A 16773-nucleotide genomic window follows, 5' to 3' on the forward strand; every position below is an offset into this window, starting at 1 on the left:
GGCAGATGATAGTGAAAATGACATCTTCCAGGAGCAGCATAAATGTCATGCCAGAATAGTTTATATTCTATGTTTACCTTCGTGCTGTATTTTAAGAATACAGAGAGCAGCGTGTATATGCATGCACGCGCACATGAAGGACAAACAGGGCCAACCTTAAGTCCTTACACCTACGCAAATAAACCTGGCAAAATGGAGGAACCTATTTAATGGGCATATTGATGTGGAAATTGAAATGTGGCAACTACCATAAATCTCAGTGGCAGAAATCCATCTAACTACATTTCCAGTCTATCCTCACTGTACTTCAGTTCTAAAATAAGTAAAATTGTGCTAAATTTTGAAAAGCTTCAAACTTTTAAAATCCTGAAAACTAAATGTAAAAATTCGGTAACCTTGTCAAAAAGTGAAGCCTTGAGGAGTGTAATAAAAAGCACCAGGAAATCAGCGTTTTTTAATACCTGGGTAAGATCAGATCATTTCACTGCTCTTTGAGGAGACATCATGTGCTAAACAAGTTAGGAGACTAGAGGCATTTTCAAACCAAAAAGTAGTTTAAAACTTGCATAGAGCTAGAAAAGCCTTTCTGTGCATGGCATTGAAATGGATACTGCATACCAATAATGCATCACATAGGACTGTAGGAACCTACTGGACAAAATTGATTCCCAGACAATCTTCTTTTTAAAGCAGGCATCTCAGCGAAGTGACTTCTACTGTTACGTTGCAACTGGAGCAGTTGAAGGATGTGTCCAGGAAATCGTACTAGAGACAGATGCAAACCAAAACCCAGCATCTGAATAGTTCCAAACTTTGGGGAAGTTCAGATCCTATTATGGGCCTTATGGCTTTAATCCATTTCTCTGCATCCTATAAAAATTAAAAAATAAGGCTAGAAAAATCTTAATCACTATTTAAATGGTGTTTGAAAACTTTAGAACAGGTGTGGCCAACCTGAGCCTGAGAAGGAGCCAAAATTTACCAATGAACATTGCCAAAGAGCCACAGTAATATGTCAGCAGCCCCCCCCATCCACTACCCCCCTCCAGCTCCGAGCGCCTCCTGCCCACTGGCAGCCCCACCAATCAGCACCTCCCCCTCGCTCCCCACGCCTCCCACCAGCCGCAATCAGCTGTTTTGCAGTGCGCAGGAGGCTCTGGTGGCGAGGGAGGAGGAGCGAGGACATGGTAGGCTCGGGGGGAAGGGGCAGGAGCTTTGAGGGAAGAGGTGGAGTGGTGGTAGGACCTGGGGCAGAGCAGGGGGTTGAGCAGTGAGCACCCGACAGCACACTGGAAAGTTAGCATCTGTAGCTCCAGCCTCGGAGTCATCACCTATGCAAGGAGCCGCATATTAACCTCTGAAGAGCCGCATGCGGCTCCGGAGCCACAGGTTGGCCTCCCCTGCTTTAGAAGAAATTCATATTTAGAAATGTTATCTCCCCTGTCCATTTTGGTGGTATCACTGTTTGTTTTAAAAACAGTCATTGAATGAATCTCAGGAGGATAACTAGATTTTTTTTTATGGAGTAATGTACAGGTAATACCATGCCAATGGCTTTTCTGTTATTCATATGACGGGCTTCCCCTTTCTTCTGTGCCTTCAGTTTGTAGTTAATTTCTACTCAGTTTCGTGGCCATTTATTTTAATGAATAAATGCTGCTAATGGAGGGAATCAAGATCACATGACTGTTTTAGCTTGAGACCTAGGGTCACATGATTGTTTTAAGAAACTGCAGTCTAATAAGAATCTGTTCTCTTGCATATATACATATATAAAATACGTTCACTGATATGCCATTTAACTGTGAGGAATCAGAGGCTGTGAAGAGGCAACTTCCAATGGATGATATGAAGTTCTGCATCAGTGATTGGCACTGAGAAAGCCTTGTTAAATCCACAGCTTTGATCATCTGCTTTTAAAGGAGAAGCTCATAGTAGCTAGGCAGTGTACATATGACTAGTGGAAAAACTATGGACCCTAACATGGGTAGGTCAGGGGACAACTAGAAAGAAAAAAAAAAAAAAGGTCTTTGACGTGTTAAAATCCTCATGTTGTCCTACAGTCTCTCTCTCTAACCAGCATGTGTGTTTTTTCTCTCAATTTGCTAATTGTATGTATAAAAACACAATTGTAACGTACGTTTGCGGCATAGATTCTTCTGATGGGATCCACTGTTCCACTCTGCTCAGCTCAGTGGGAGCGAATGTTTAATACCTCCCGTATCCCAGGAGAGGAAACAGGTAAGTGGGGCCAGCCAAGGACAAGGAATGCCAGGGAATCCAAACAGTCTGTGGAATATTTCTGAAGAGTGTTCTCTTAATATAGCCATAAGCTGCTAGACCTGTACTTTCAAAGAGCAAAACCTGAAAAAGGAGTAAAAAATGCTCTTATGTTAAACTGAATGTGTGCTCTGACCATTTCTCAGCGATTAGCAAATTAGCATAATAGTTTCATAGACATTTCTCCTTTTTGACTGACTTCAATTAGTACGGTAGTATTCTGACAGATTAATGGTTTTTGGCTGTTCCTTTCCTTTATTTATAAGCTGGCCCTTGGAAACTGTTTGCTGCCTTGTTATTTCATATTTACTTTTTCTCTATTCTGTTCTTTAAGGTCCTCTTGTTTTTTATCTACGTTTTTACCTCCATGAAAGTTCCATTCTCTGTGAGATTTCAAATCATTTGAAATCTTTTTATTTTGTTTTTGACTTTCCTTTTTTCCTTTCAGCTTATGATTCAAAATATCATCCCAATGTGCTCTTCTCAGTATGAACGTACGTTCAACACTAGTCGTATACCAGGCGTAGAGACAGGTACAGTTTTAGTCCTGTCAATGTTTTTAGCCCCTACTTGCCTCTTAACCTTCTTTGTGTGTAGTAAGAGATGTCACAGTTGAAATCACCTATAGTAATGACACTTTTTATCCAAACTGTGACTTCTCCATAACATGCTTTAAGATAATTATATTGCTTTTTATAATAATTAAGAGCTCAATTGTTCAAAGTTATGAACTACTTCCATAGTGTTGTGAAGGCTTATCAATATAATAAAGGGAGTGTCTACTGGTTAGAATGGTGGGGGGAGTCCACTCCTGCATTCCGTTCTGTGTTTGCCACTTACTGTGTGACACTAGGCAGTTCCCTTTACTTTCCTGTGCTTAGTTTACCTGTAGGAAAAAACTGTATTCACCTACCATACAGAAATCGTGAGGTTTAAATAATTGTAAAAGGTTTGGGCGGTCTTCAAACCTAAGTCACTCTAATGGTAGAGTGATAGAAATAGGACATAGTAGATAGGTATAGTTAAAATCTTTAGAAAGAGAGAAAGGGGGGTGCCTAGAAAGTAAGGCACTATTTTATTTAAATTGTGTATATTGTATTCCAGATCTGCATTCATAAGAGATTTATAAATACTGGTAGTTCTGGGGACTAGCAAAGGGATCTGAAACCTTTCATCACTAGTATAAACCACTGGGCTATATGAAATGGGTTGATGGTATGTGACCATATCACAAAAAACACTCTTGCAGTTGGTACCCTTGTTAATCTGGGAAACTGTAGATTAAGTAGGCTTGGAAACTAGAACTATGTTCTTATCCCTTGAAGTGTCTTCAGGTGAAAGTTGAACTGCTAAGGTTGTTAATCGGATCTTCCACCAGCAATTATAAATTGTTACAAAAGAGAGCATCCTAGAGAACATACAAGGGTACATACATTTTACACACTTTGGCATTTTTAAAAATAACGTTTCTTGCCATTTCTTAAAATTATATCCTGCAGTCCATCTTCTGTTACTTAATCCTGCAATGAAGTCCCAGTGGTGAGTGTGATATAAACTTCTGTGGTGATGGTTTGTGGTGTCATAAACATAAGGTCATGATTCACTGCAGAATAAAACAATGACTTCTGTTCTGGACAAAACCAAAGAAACTGGATTCAGAAGCAGATAGCTTTTTGTTTTAAAACAAAAGTCTTAACAAAAACAGGCCTATTCTCCTCTGTGGAGCAATTTGTTAGTGTTTAAGCCATCAAGTATCCTCAGTCAGAACAGTGAGGACTCCGTTGAATCTTCTCAGAACCAATGAAATTACATTTCACACCAGTAGTTATTAGTTCTCACTTGGAGCCAGGATATCCCTGACTGAGGCATAGAAGGAAGGGAAAGGAAAAAGAAGCCTTCCAAGGGGAAGGACCTGCAAAAGGTCCAGGGACCACAGAGACTGCTCTTTTTTGTCTGCTTCTCGGGTACATGTTGCTCCAAAATGAGCAAGGAAGAAAGCAAGACTATGGTACTGCTCTCCCCTTTATATCCCTCTCACTGGCCTGAAGAGTGGTCTGGGCATAGAGAGGCTTGGAGGAATAGGCTCTGACCTGTAGGCAAGTTCAGTGTATGTACTATAATTACTTGGAATACTCTGAAAAGAAATAGCGTTCCTACACTTTCAGTATCAAGGCCTATGTGTAACTGGTTCATATACTTTCTGTGCATTGAGCTTTGCAGAAATATTATATAAAATTGCCATACTGTAACTGCAACAAATTATAGTTAAAGTAAATTCTGTACATTTGAAAACCACTACAGTTGCACCCTAATTTTTCTGCTGCTCCAGGCAGCAAACTTAAAGTATTTTATATGAAAAACTTCTGTCGTCTTCATAAAATAATTAATCACTTTCCCTTAATCATTGTTTCATGTCCTGTTTGCTCTTTTCAGTTTCAGCATGTTTTTCATTTTTCTATTAAAAATAAATTATTTCAATTTTCTATGAATAATGCATGTTATGTGTTGGCTTTGTTCTCATTTTGCACAATGTTTACTGAAATCAAATCAGTTTTTCTGCATCTTGAAGGGATTAATTTTTATTTTCAATAATGACTGGAATGGTATCTTAAATTATTTCTATAACAGCCTTAAACTATAGGAATTTTATGTTTTAAAAATATGTATTTCACTTCCACATTGCCAGTGATGAAACCTTAATTATCTTAATACAGTATCCATTAAACAGTTCTTATTTTAATTTTTTCTCTTACAACTAAACATAATATATTATGACAACAGTAAACTGTTTGTTAGACCTCAGAGGTGGAAGATCATCTGGCCAGTCCAAAACCCACCATAGGAAACCCATGCAATTTGCTTCAGACATTTACAGATGTACAGAAATAACATTTTTCTTCTAGTAATAGAACAAATGTTTATGGAAAGTTATTTATGTAATATGCTAATCTTTTCATACTTTGTTAGGCACCTAAATCTATATTTAGGAACCTAAATAAGTGGTCTCATCACGATAAGTGTGGAGCACCTGAAATTCTTATTGAAATAGTGGAAGCTGGGGGTAGTTGGAACCACTGGAAAACCAGGTTCCTCGTTCTCAGTCAAGAGGCGTGGTCCCTTTGTAAGGGCACAAAAGGGCCATAAAACTAGTGAATTGTGGCCAGATAAGAATCCCTGAATATAGGGTTGAATCCCTGAGTGTCAGTGTGTTCCTTACATAACTGCCCTTTTCATAGCCCCCATCTGAGGGATGTGGCAGTAGCATTGCTGCACTCAGCCTATTCCCAGCTGCCAGAACAGATGTGAATGTGGGCCACAGGCATAAATTAAGGCAGCCCTGAGGTTGCTTTAACTTGTGCCCAGTGCCAACTAGCTGAAGAGCCTGGGTGATGTAAAGCCACTTTTACACCCACGCTTCCTGCACTGACTTCCCGGCCGTATCACAGAACTGGAAAACAGTTCACTTTCTTAGTTGCTTAACATTGGCACCCAAGTTAGAAAGTGTTTGCTTTATGTATATGAGAAATTATTATAAAATTTAGGGGTTTTTTTGGCTATTTTGTATAGCAGTATTTTCTTGCTAAATTTCAGATAATATAGAGTGGGTTGCCAGTGTTTATAAATCAAATGAAATGTGGGATTTAATATTTTGTAAACAAGTATGCTTAGACACAGTGGTATTTTATGGTAAACATATGCCCTTTAGAGTTAAACATTTGGTATCGGATTGTTTCCATCCTAACATCACATGACCTAAGGTTGCTTTAAAACCTTTGATTCCGATTTTAGATACTATCCAGCACATGAAGGACAGCAGACACATTGTGGTTTATCATAAGGGCCGTTATTTCAAAGTCTGGCTATATCATGATGGTAGACTGTTGAAGCCTCGGGAAATTGAACAGCAGATGCAAAGAATTCTAGAAGACTGTTCAGAACCTCAGGCTGGAGAAGAGAAGTTAGCAGCTCTTACTGCAGGAGATAGGTATGAATTTTTTTAAACAGTAACTTTTCTAATATTTTAAGACAGTTGTTTAAAGATGCCAGGCTCAGTGCCAGCTTCTGAACCTTACTGTCTGCGGTTAGTTGATTATTCCATAATCTGTGTTGTTGCATATCACTGGAATGTGAAACAATTGTTGAACCCTTTCTGGTTTGAGTTAGAAGTAACTTAGCAGTGATCAGTCACCTTCAGGCACACCTTCTGCCTATTTGTAGTTTGAGAAGCTTGCTTTGATTATGAAACACAAGTGAATTGTTTAATTGAACAATATTTGATGACTTACGAACATTTGTATAAATCTCTTTTCTGGGGCATTAGCATACCTACTAAAAATACCAAATTTTAAAATCAAGATACTTTGTCAGATTCTGCTGTTAAACTAGTATAAATCCAGAATATCTCCCTTGACTTCAGTGGTGTTACTCCAACCTAATTTATGCATATCTAATTGAAAAAGTAGAATCTGACTGACCTGACTGAATTTATCCCTGTTACAACTTCACTGAATTCAGTAGCCTTACACCAGAGATCAGTTTGTCCCCTTGTTTCTGGAAGGTTTGGAAAACAAATGCATGAAAGCTCAATGGTTCCTTATTTTTACACAGTTCACTTCCTTTTTCAGGTTTTTGGTTTCAAATGCACATCTTAATGGAAAAATGTAATGTATTTAAATGTACAATTCAGTAGCATAGTATATAAAAAACTTTATTTTGGAGAATACAGTCTTATTTATATTATAACACTCATTTTGGGTATCTACATTATATAAATTACACACACACACTCTTACACTAATATATATTAGCAAATGTACATGTTTGACTCCAAAAATCTAGCCATCTGCATACAAGAGAAGTGAGTTACAGTTCTTGGACTCACACTTCAGATATTCAGACCTTTATAAGTTAAAATTTCAGACATAACCATTTCATTAGCATAGTTGTTTTAAGCTGAATGTGTGGATCTATCCAGGTTCTTACATTGGTCTCCTTTGTCATAGTATTTGAGTACCTGTGGATTGGTTTTGTGATCTTTTATATCTAATTTCCAGTGTCTGTGTGACTTTCCACAGAGGTACATCAAGAAGTTGTGCTTTGTTAGGCTGTAAATGTACAAGATGTGTAGTATGCATTTTGTGTACGAGAGACATGTTTAATTCCTGAAAACCAAATTTCCTGCCTGTGTACTACTACTTGGGTTGGCCTCAGATGGTAGTAATTCCTTTCTCATCCCAGGACTCTGATTCAATAATATCTGTAGCAATATCCTCACCTGTTACTGCTAGTATAAATTCATTAGGCACAGGGTGAAAGCTGAAGGACATTTAAATCTGTTAAAAGTAAGATTGCCCTATAGAATTATACCGTGCTCTTAAAGGTAGTAAAACACTGACCAATTTACATAATATCACCATAAATTGAAATTCTTGCTGCAGAGTACCCTGGGCTAAGGCTCGTCAGGCCTATTTTGGACGCGGAAAGAACAAGCAGTCCTTGGATGCTGTGGAAAAAGCAGCTTTCTTTGTGACTTTGGATGAAACTGAGCAGGGATACAGAGAAGAGGATCCAATGACTTCAATGGATACATATGCAAAATCTCTGCTGCATGGCAGTTGTTATGACAGGTACAGCAATGAGCAGGTGGGAACAGTGCCACTTAGTCACAATGAGCAGGTGGCTATTAGCCAGGATGGGCAGGGATGGTGTCCCTATCCTTTGTTTGCCAGAAGCTGGGAATGGGCGACGGATCACTTGATGATCACCTGTTCTGTTCATTCCATCAAGGGTACCTGACATTGGCCACTGTTGGAAGACAGGATACTGGGCTAGATGGACCTTTGATCTGACCCAGTATGGCCGTTCTTATGTTCTTAGGTGGGAACAGTGCCACTTAATCACATTACTTTACTGAAGAGGATTCTGGTTCATGTGTAACGTAGTGTGGTGTTTACCTTTTGTGTCTATCCTGTAATTTGCACTGCATACGCTTGTGGATTTTGGTCTTCTGGCAATCAACTCATCGTTTATTATTTTACCAGAGTTGGTGTTTTTGTTCAATCTGCTACTTAAATCAGTCACTTTTTTCCATGTTTCTTAAGCATCATATGTGCCTATGTCTTGCATTTCATAATTCATAACCAGTTATAGTGTCATATTCATGCTGAAGTTGGTGAGTAACCGCTACAAGCAACATTCAAGTTTGTGATGATGTTTGGCCCCCAAGAAAACTTTAAAATTTCAGATTTTCTTTTGGTTAAAAATAAATGCACTTGTCTATTTGAAAACTTTAAAATGTTCAATATCTGGGTTTTTCAAACAAAAGTAAAATGGTTAAGTGCCTTTATTTATTATAAAAAGAAAAGGAGTACTTGTGGCACCTTAGAGACTGACAAATTTATTTGAGCATAAGCTTTCGTGAGCTACAGCTCACTTCATTGGATGCATTCAGTGGAAAATACAGTGGGGAGATTTATATACACAGAGAAAATGAAACAATGGGTGTTACCATACACACTGTAAGGAGAGTGATCAGGTAAGGTGAGCTATTACTGGCAGGAGAGTGCGGGGGCGGAAAAACCTTTGGTAGTGATAATCAAGGTGGGCCATTTCCAGCAGTTGACAAGAACGTCTGAGGAACAGCAGGGGCGGGGGGGGGAATAAACATGGGGAAATAGTTTTACTTTGTGTAATGATCCAGCCACTCCCAGTCTTTATTCAAGCCTAAATTAATTGTATCCAGTTTGCAAATTAATTCCAATTCAGCAGTCTCTCATTGGAGTCTGTTTTGGAAGTTTTTTTGTTGAAGAATTGCCACTTTTAGGTCTGTAATCGAGTGACCAAAGAGATTGAAGTGTTCTCCGACTGGTTTTTGAATGTTATAATTCTTGACGTCTGATTTGTGTCCATTTATTCTTTTACGTAGAGACTGTCCCGTTTGACCAATGTACATGGCAGAGGGGCATTGCTGGCACATGATGGCATATATCACATTGGTAGATGTGCAGGTGAACAAGCCTCTGATAGTGTGGCTGATGTGATTAGGCCCTACGATGGTGTCCCCTGAATAGATATGTGGACACAGTTGTCAACGGGCTTTGTTGCAAGGATAGGTTCCTGGGTTAGTGGTTCTGTTGTGTGGTGTGTGGTTGCTGGTGAGTATTTGCTTCAGGTTGGGGGGCTGTCTGTAAGCAAGGACTGGCCTGTCTCCCAAGATCTGTGAGAGTGATGGGTCGTCCTTCAGGAAGGTTGTAGATCCTTGATGATGTGTTGGAGAGATTTTAGTTGGGGCTGAAGGTGATGGCTAGTGGCGTTCTGTTATTTTCTTTGTTGGGCCTGTCCTGTAGTAGGTAACTTCTGGGTACTCTTCTGGCTCTGTCAATCTGTTTCTTCACTTCAGCAGGTGGGTATTGTAGTTGTAAGAACGCTTGATAGAGATCTTGTAGGTGTTTGTCTCTGTCTGAGGGGTTGGAGCAAATGTGGTTGTATCGTAGAGCTTGGCTATAGACAATGGATCGTGTGGTCTGGATGAAAGCTGGAGGCATGAAGGTAGGCATAGCGGTCAGTAGGTTTCCGGTATAGGGTGGTGTTTATGTGACCATCGCTTAGAAACCTTTATTTATTATGATATAGTTTTTAAATTCAAATCCTATTACACAGTTGTAAATCATAACCTAGCATTGCCAGATTCACTTGATAGGCAAAATTCACAGAAGGCATCAGCTTTTTAACTCTGTTCACTTTGGTGGAGTTGCACCTGTTTTTGCTTCTAGTGCATTTGGCCCAGTGAATTTATAGGTTGGTTATTTCTGTAGCATGTTTTTAAATCTTTTCTATTCTGTTGTCACCTGGAATTGCATGTGCTGGTGTATCTAATTGAATGAGAGAGATTCAGCAAAGCGTCACTTTGAATGAAAACTTTTAAACATACCAAAAAAAAAAATCTCCAATTTTTTTTTTAGGTGGTTTGACAAAACATTCACTCTTGTAGTGTTCAAGAATGGCAAAATGGGCCTGAATACAGAGCATTCTTGGGCAGATGCTCCTATTGTTGGACACCTTTGGGAGGTGAGTGTTTATATAGCTGACAAAGTAAGGTAATGGAAGGGATTATCTCATCTTGGTTACTTCTGTTTTGTGAATCCTGAGGCTAAAGTTTGTTTCAAGCTATGTTTACTAAGAAAGTTGTGTCTGATATTGTGAGTTCATAGTATTTCATGTGATAAGCTTTGAAGTCTTAGTGGAAAACTGAAAGGTCACTGCTTCTGCTTTGACTGCTGGTCCATATGTGTATTCCACTGTGGGTATGCATGTGCTCCATGTGCCTGAGACCAGAAAATTCTTGCAAGCAGTGTCCGTTGATTTGCACCTGCATCTCTGCTCTCCTCATGCTTTGCACCACGAGTATAAGGTGCAGGGTGGACTACTGCCTCTCCAGTTCCTTCTTAATGCCATATGGTCTGTGTCAGAATCTCCCAGGGTCTGGAGTGTCTCCTTTTTTCCAGACTTCAAACATATAAATATTTAAAAGTTTTGTCTTTAGTGATGGTGTTTAGTTTTATTAATTTAGTTAGTTAGATTTCCCCTCCATCCCTGGGAACATGTCGCCTCCTGGTACAGAAATTAGATTATGCCCAGAGCACTGGGCATCAAAACTGTGTCTCCTGCCCTCATTCTTTCTTGGTCAGAAATGACCACCAGCACTGCCTATGCTGCCTTAGAGAAGCACATATCTCCACCAGGTACAATATCTGTCACTCCATCCCTAGCAGAACCTGACAGGTATTCCAATTCCACCTTAAAAAGTGGTTCATGGAAAAGGTTATTTGGACCCAATCAGAACTTCCCCTTTCTCCTGTACATCATCCAGAGTCAGCAAGGAGCATGACAGAGGATGCAAAAGTCACAATATCCTGGACCTTCCACATCAACCCAACCTCCCCCCACCCCGCCAATAGATATTTTAGATGGGATGATTGGGAGTTGTGAACCACTACTGATGCTATTTTCACCCAATCCTTGCATATACTTGGTCATCTAGCACTTTTCCCCACAGCTGGAGTGTAATAATAGACAAGAGGGTGCTGAATATCATCCATTCCAGCTATATCATCAAATTTCTCTCCAAAATCTCCTTCCGTATACCTCTTTCGGGACCATTCTCATGAGGCGATCCTCCTCCAGGGCATAGAATCCCTCCTGCAATGGGGAGTGGTAGAGTAGGTGCCTCTTCAACATCAAGGAAAGGGTTTCTGTTTCTAGTAGTAGTAGCACAGTTCAGACGTAGTGGCTTTGCCATTTTCCCATATTTATACAACTGGCTTTTTTGCGGGAAGGGCGTGCTTAGAAGCCCTTGCATCAGCCTCATTGCTGCTTCATCTGTTATCTCTAGGAGTCTATGTAAACATGGAAAAGTCTATCCTGACACAAAAGCAGATTATAGAATTTATAGGAACAAGTCTAGACTCAATCAGAGCAAGGGCTTATCTCACACCCATAACAATTTGATAGCTCAGATCATGCACAACCCTTGAACATTGGTTCATATTTCCCTTTTTCTCTTGGGATGTATAGCGCTGTGTTCTTCTACCGTGCCATTTGTCAGACTCCACCTACATTGCCTGCGGGCTTGGCTCCAAATGGAGTATATAAACCAAGCAAGCACAACGTGAACATCAGAATGAGGGCCTCGCTAACTTGATGCAAAAATCCTGGACAAGTCTGTGTGGGTGTTCCTTTCCTATCCCTTGCACCAAACAAGATGATAATTCTGGATGCCTCTCTGCTAGGCTGGGGAGCCTATGTGGACAGTAACGTGGTGCCGGACACTTGGACGCCCTGAGAAATCAGAATGCATATAAATCTCCTAGAACTCCAGGCAGTCTGCGAGGCTTGCAAAGCATTTCTACCATTCATCCAGTCTCACATTTAATCATAGTGTCAGAAAATATAACAATCATATTCTACATAAACAACCAGGGAGGAGCGAAATCCATTCCCCTGGGTATAGAAGCAGTCACCTTATGGAACTGGTATATCAAAGTGAGAGCTACACAATTCACTAGTGAACAGCATCTTCACTCAGTGGGGAAACCCCACTTGGGACCTGTTCGCTTCTAAGGCAAATAGGAAATGCAACACATTACTCCAGGGGAGCTCGGGGAAAGCACTCCAGAGGTGATATTCTCCTACTGCTTTGGACAGATCACTTCAGCTATTCTCTTCCCTCCCATTCCAGTACTAACTCAGGTTTTACAGATGATTCGACTGGACAGGGCATAAGTCATCCTCAATGAGCCCAAGTGGCCTGGAGAATTCTGTTTTCCACATCTACTGCAAAAGTGGTCCCATCTACCTGTCAGCATTCGGTCCTCTCAGATCCCTTGACCCAGGAGAATGGCAATCAAATATCCAAACCTGGATGCTCTTCATCTCACAGCTTGTTATGTGGATGGCATCAAACCTAGAACATACCCTCTGTGCAGAGTAAGAGGAGATCAGGGTACTGGCGTGGACCAGCAGACACTGCTTGCAAGAATTTTCAGGTCTCAGTGTGCTTACCTTCAGTGGAATGCAGATAGGGACCACACACCTTGAAGAACTCAAGTTACAAAGGTAGATAACTTCCCTTTATCTTTAATTTGCACATGTAGTTGTGCACAAAGATTTATTTGGTTTATAATCTGTCTGTGACATACATTTCATTTAACCTGTGTGCATATTTCTGAAGTTCTTACTTTTTGTGCTTTTTATGAAATTGATTGTGAAGAATTTGAGGAAGCATACTCTCAAGGCTGAACACTCTTTTTTTAAACAATTATTTAACAGGGCTACAGATTTACATGTTCAAGTTGTTTATTCTGATGTATACTTTCAGTGAGTGGAGTGAAGAAGTGTCCGCCCCTTTTTTTTAAATGCTCATCTGTTTCTCTGTCTCCTGGCCCTCCTATTTTATTTCATTGTCAACACAGCTCATTGCCCCAAAATCTTGTTTTTTCACCTTTTGGAGTTTAAGCATATATCCACCCTTATTGACTCTCTCAGCTCTCAAAACCAGTACAAAAAGGGTAAATCTGTTGCTTTGGAGACCATTTCAGCTTTATTTTACATTTGTGTGTTATACGTTTGTCCGAAGTGTTTTGTCTTTTTTCATACATTTTTGGTATTAGCTAGTAGTTTTTAATATTTCAGCAAGGAATATCCACATCTAAAAGCCTAGCAGTCTTTCTCTCATCCCTAATTAGAAATTGCAAAGGGATTCTGGGACTGAGATTGCCTCAAAGAGTCTAATTCTGACTAGCTTTTCTATTCAATCACTAGAGAGGAAAAATTCTTCTAATTCTTTGTTTTAGGGAAGCACTGACTATTATTTGTTTATCTCCTTTCCTTAATATAGGTGCTTTTAGGGTGGGGAAACAACTTCTTGCTAGCATCTTAGAATCCTAAGAATAAATTGAATTTGGTTTAATTTTCTAAAAGATTAACTTCTGCTAGCTGATTATACCTAAAGATATAGTAAATTTTAATGATTAGATTCTAAGAACCAGTTGTGTACCAGGTAGTTGGCATGTTGTGTCTGTCAAGTGAAGAAATTGAATAAGAAGCAAAAGGTTGAAAGTATGTATGGAATAACAGGTTTGCTACAAAAATGCCCTGTTCTGTACTCAGTTTGTGTGCTACCACTGTGTTGAGCAGATTCAAATATCAACTGGGACTCACACTGAGAAGGAGTATGTAGACATCAGTGGAACAGTCACTTCGTTCTCTAGTCTAGTTTACTGTAATGCTGCTGCTGAGACCTACACAAATTTATGGAAAAGGTCTTTATTGCATTTGTGGTAAAACATACTGTGGAACTCCCATTTTTACTGTAAAACTGTTTCTGTTCATTTAAGAAATCAAATATTTCTGCCATGAATACTAGCAGTCTATAAAAAGTGCTTACAATAAAAAAGCAAAAGAGACAGCATTTGTGTTTATCTAGTTATTTTTACAAGCCTTTATTTTATAAATCAAGAGGCAGCTCTTATCTAGAATCAGGCTAATATCCAACTAGCTCAGTCTCTGCTTTTGTTAATACAAGGTTGTGGTTTAAAACAAACAAATCCATTGTGGTGGCACTTTAAGAAAACTCCTGCACCAGAGCTGCACGCTTGCTCTAAATACCAGAGAGAGAAACTGAATGTTCAGTGCATTAATGAACATGTGTGCAGATATTGTTTTGAGTTCTGAATCTAGTAATTAATATTTCGGTAGGTCAAAACTGGAATTGTTAGCCTAACTCCAAAATGAAATGCATTTGAACTCTGTAACCTGGAACTCTTTACTGTATAATACATATAGTTACATATGTCTTGTTCTTTGCAGAATGTTATGTCTTCTGATTGCCTTCAACTGGGCTATACAGAAGATGGTCATTGCAAGGGAGACATCAATCAAAATATTCCTTTCCCCACTAGACTACAGTGGGAAATCCCTGAAGAAGTAAGTGCAAAACCACAGCCAAGTTCCTGAGTTCATTTTATTTATCTGTTTGTCAGTAGTTACCTTACAGAGAAGATAACTTGCCCCACTATGCTTCAGTTCATTTGAGCCTTTTCGAAGGTTCAATTATATGTGTTTCACATGAGGAGCCTTGGGATAAGAGACAACCACAGCAGTTGGGTTTCTTAAATTGAGAGGACTTTTAATAAAGACTTTCCTTCAAAACTGTTCAATTTTCTGCCCAGATTATTAGTAGGACCTTAACTAGGTTGCACTCGGTAATTTGTGCATAGCAGCACTGAAAAATGGCCATCCATAATTTTTCAGAGATTTAACAGCAGCACTCTAGTGTCACTAAGATTTCAGTATTTCATTCAACTTATGCTGCAGAGCAATTGTTTGCTATGTAATATAAGCAATTGTTCATTTATAGCTTACCTAAAATACATGTTGTTATACACTAACCTTGCATTTTTATTTACTCACTAATACATAAAACGGTGAATGTAAGTCAGTTGAGTAGGGATGTCTGCAGAAAATGGAGCATTTTCCCTTCTTTCCTGTATTTTATGTGGGGCCCGAGGAACCAGAATCCTTTATAAATGTCATCATATAATACTATTTAAGCTCTAGTGACTTAGAAAACATCTCAGAATAGAAAATCATAACAATTTTGCTGTATTCCTGGAAGCATATTGACTTCCCTGATTTTTTCCATTTTTTTAGCATATGAGAGTTTAAATAGCTTTCTGGTCAGATTTTTTTTAGCTATTTATATATGAATGAGCTTTTTATCATTTTCTTAAAGACACAGTGCCATTTTGTATCATGTATGTATTTTAAAAAAATTGTTGCTGTTCTTAGTGCCAAGAAGTGATTGAGAGGTCCCTGTGCACTGCAAAATCTCTTGCCGATGATGTGGACTTCTGTTGTTTTCCCTTTGATGCTTTTGGGAAAGGGTTGATCAAGAAAGCCAAAATAAGCCCTGATGCCTTTGTGCAACTTTCCCTTCAGCTTGCTCACTATCGGGTAAGAACCTACAGAATGTCATAAAAATGGATATAATAAAGCTGTACCATGGCTAAAAATATACAGACATCTTATATGCATAGGCTTCAATCCAACTTCTGTTTAAGTCAGTGGAGACACTCCCTTTGACTTTGGTGGGAGTTGGATCAGGCTCTAAATGGTCTGCTAGCTAGAAATTCAAGATTCCAAAGGTCATTTCTATGACACACACAGAGATTGTTTGCTGCTTAATTAGTAATCTATTTACAGAAGTCCTGTACTTAAAGGAAATGGATTTGATTATCTATTAGGTATTTTTTCATTTGTAGTATCTGTTATCCTAAACCATACAAATTTAATCATATACGTTTGGTTACTTCAGTAGTGTTCATAGATATTTAGACTGTGGTTTCTTTCCTCTTTGGTTAATCCTCTGTCTGTAGTATGATTTTAGACGCATCTCTGTGTCAGAACCAGTCCCCATTCCTGTTGTTGACTTCGCTTGGTAGCTTTTCTCAGTTTAAGGTATTTTCACTCCATTTTTCTGATGCTGTTGTAGATGGAATCTCTTTTTAACATGATCACAGAAATTTAGACTTTCTCACTACTGCAGCCAATTTTCTCATCCTGAATTCTGAAAGTATCCATGAATGCGCCTTGTCAGGCTACCCTGAGCAATAGTTCATGTCATTGTTACTTGCAGTCTTCATTAGAAGGAGTAACTGGCTTGCACACCTGTCCTGGCTTGTATTTTAACCAGAAAGTTGCTGATGCATATTACTTGGTGATGTGTAACTTCCTTGGTAAATTTTAAAAGTAGTGCATGGGATGTAATATGCCCAAGTACAGTAATATGTAGGAACCTTTCCATTGACTGTTCAAATGGGTTTTGGATCAGGCCCTGTCAAGCTATAGAGGATTGTGAAGGGAAAAATTGTGCGGGATAGTTTGTGTTAAGCTTTTGGTTGCTTTCATCAGAAATTTTGGGAAGTAGTTGTTGAG

General features: G+C 39.1%; 1 protein-coding gene and 1 long non-coding RNA gene across 6 annotated transcripts in view; one reads left to right on the top strand and one right to left on the bottom strand.

Moving 5' to 3' along the window:
• Nucleotides 1-16773, top strand: part of CPT1A (carnitine palmitoyltransferase 1A) — an 89775-nt gene that overhangs the window by 58563 nt on the left and 14439 nt on the right. For 3 of the 4 annotated variants that reach the window (XM_073347046.1, XM_073347045.1, XM_073347044.1), the window contains 6 exons: nucleotides 2154-2241; nucleotides 6070-6265; nucleotides 7719-7907; nucleotides 10242-10347; nucleotides 14647-14763; nucleotides 15628-15792. In XM_073347046.1, coding sequence (XP_073203147.1) covers nucleotides 2154-2241; nucleotides 6070-6265; nucleotides 7719-7907; nucleotides 10242-10347; nucleotides 14647-14763; nucleotides 15628-15792 — 861 coding nt within the window. Of the gene's footprint in view, nucleotides 1-2153; nucleotides 2242-2728; nucleotides 2814-6069; nucleotides 6266-7718; nucleotides 7908-10241; nucleotides 10348-14646; nucleotides 14764-15627; nucleotides 15793-16773 lie in introns of all 4 variants that reach the window. The other variant, XM_073347047.1, reaches the window with a different exon arrangement.
• LOC140912534 (uncharacterized) overlaps nucleotides 1-16773 on the bottom strand; it is a 45711-nt gene that overhangs the window by 12532 nt on the left and 16406 nt on the right. For both annotated transcript variants that reach the window (XR_012159305.1, XR_012159306.1), the window contains exon 2: nucleotides 2141-2364. This is a non-coding gene — a long non-coding RNA (uncharacterized lncRNA). The remainder of the gene's footprint in view (nucleotides 1-2140; nucleotides 2365-16773) is intronic.

This window comes from Lepidochelys kempii, chromosome 6 (genome assembly GCF_965140265.1).
Source record: "Lepidochelys kempii isolate rLepKem1 chromosome 6, rLepKem1.hap2, whole genome shotgun sequence".
NCBI lineage: Eukaryota > Metazoa > Chordata > Testudines > Cheloniidae > Lepidochelys > Lepidochelys kempii.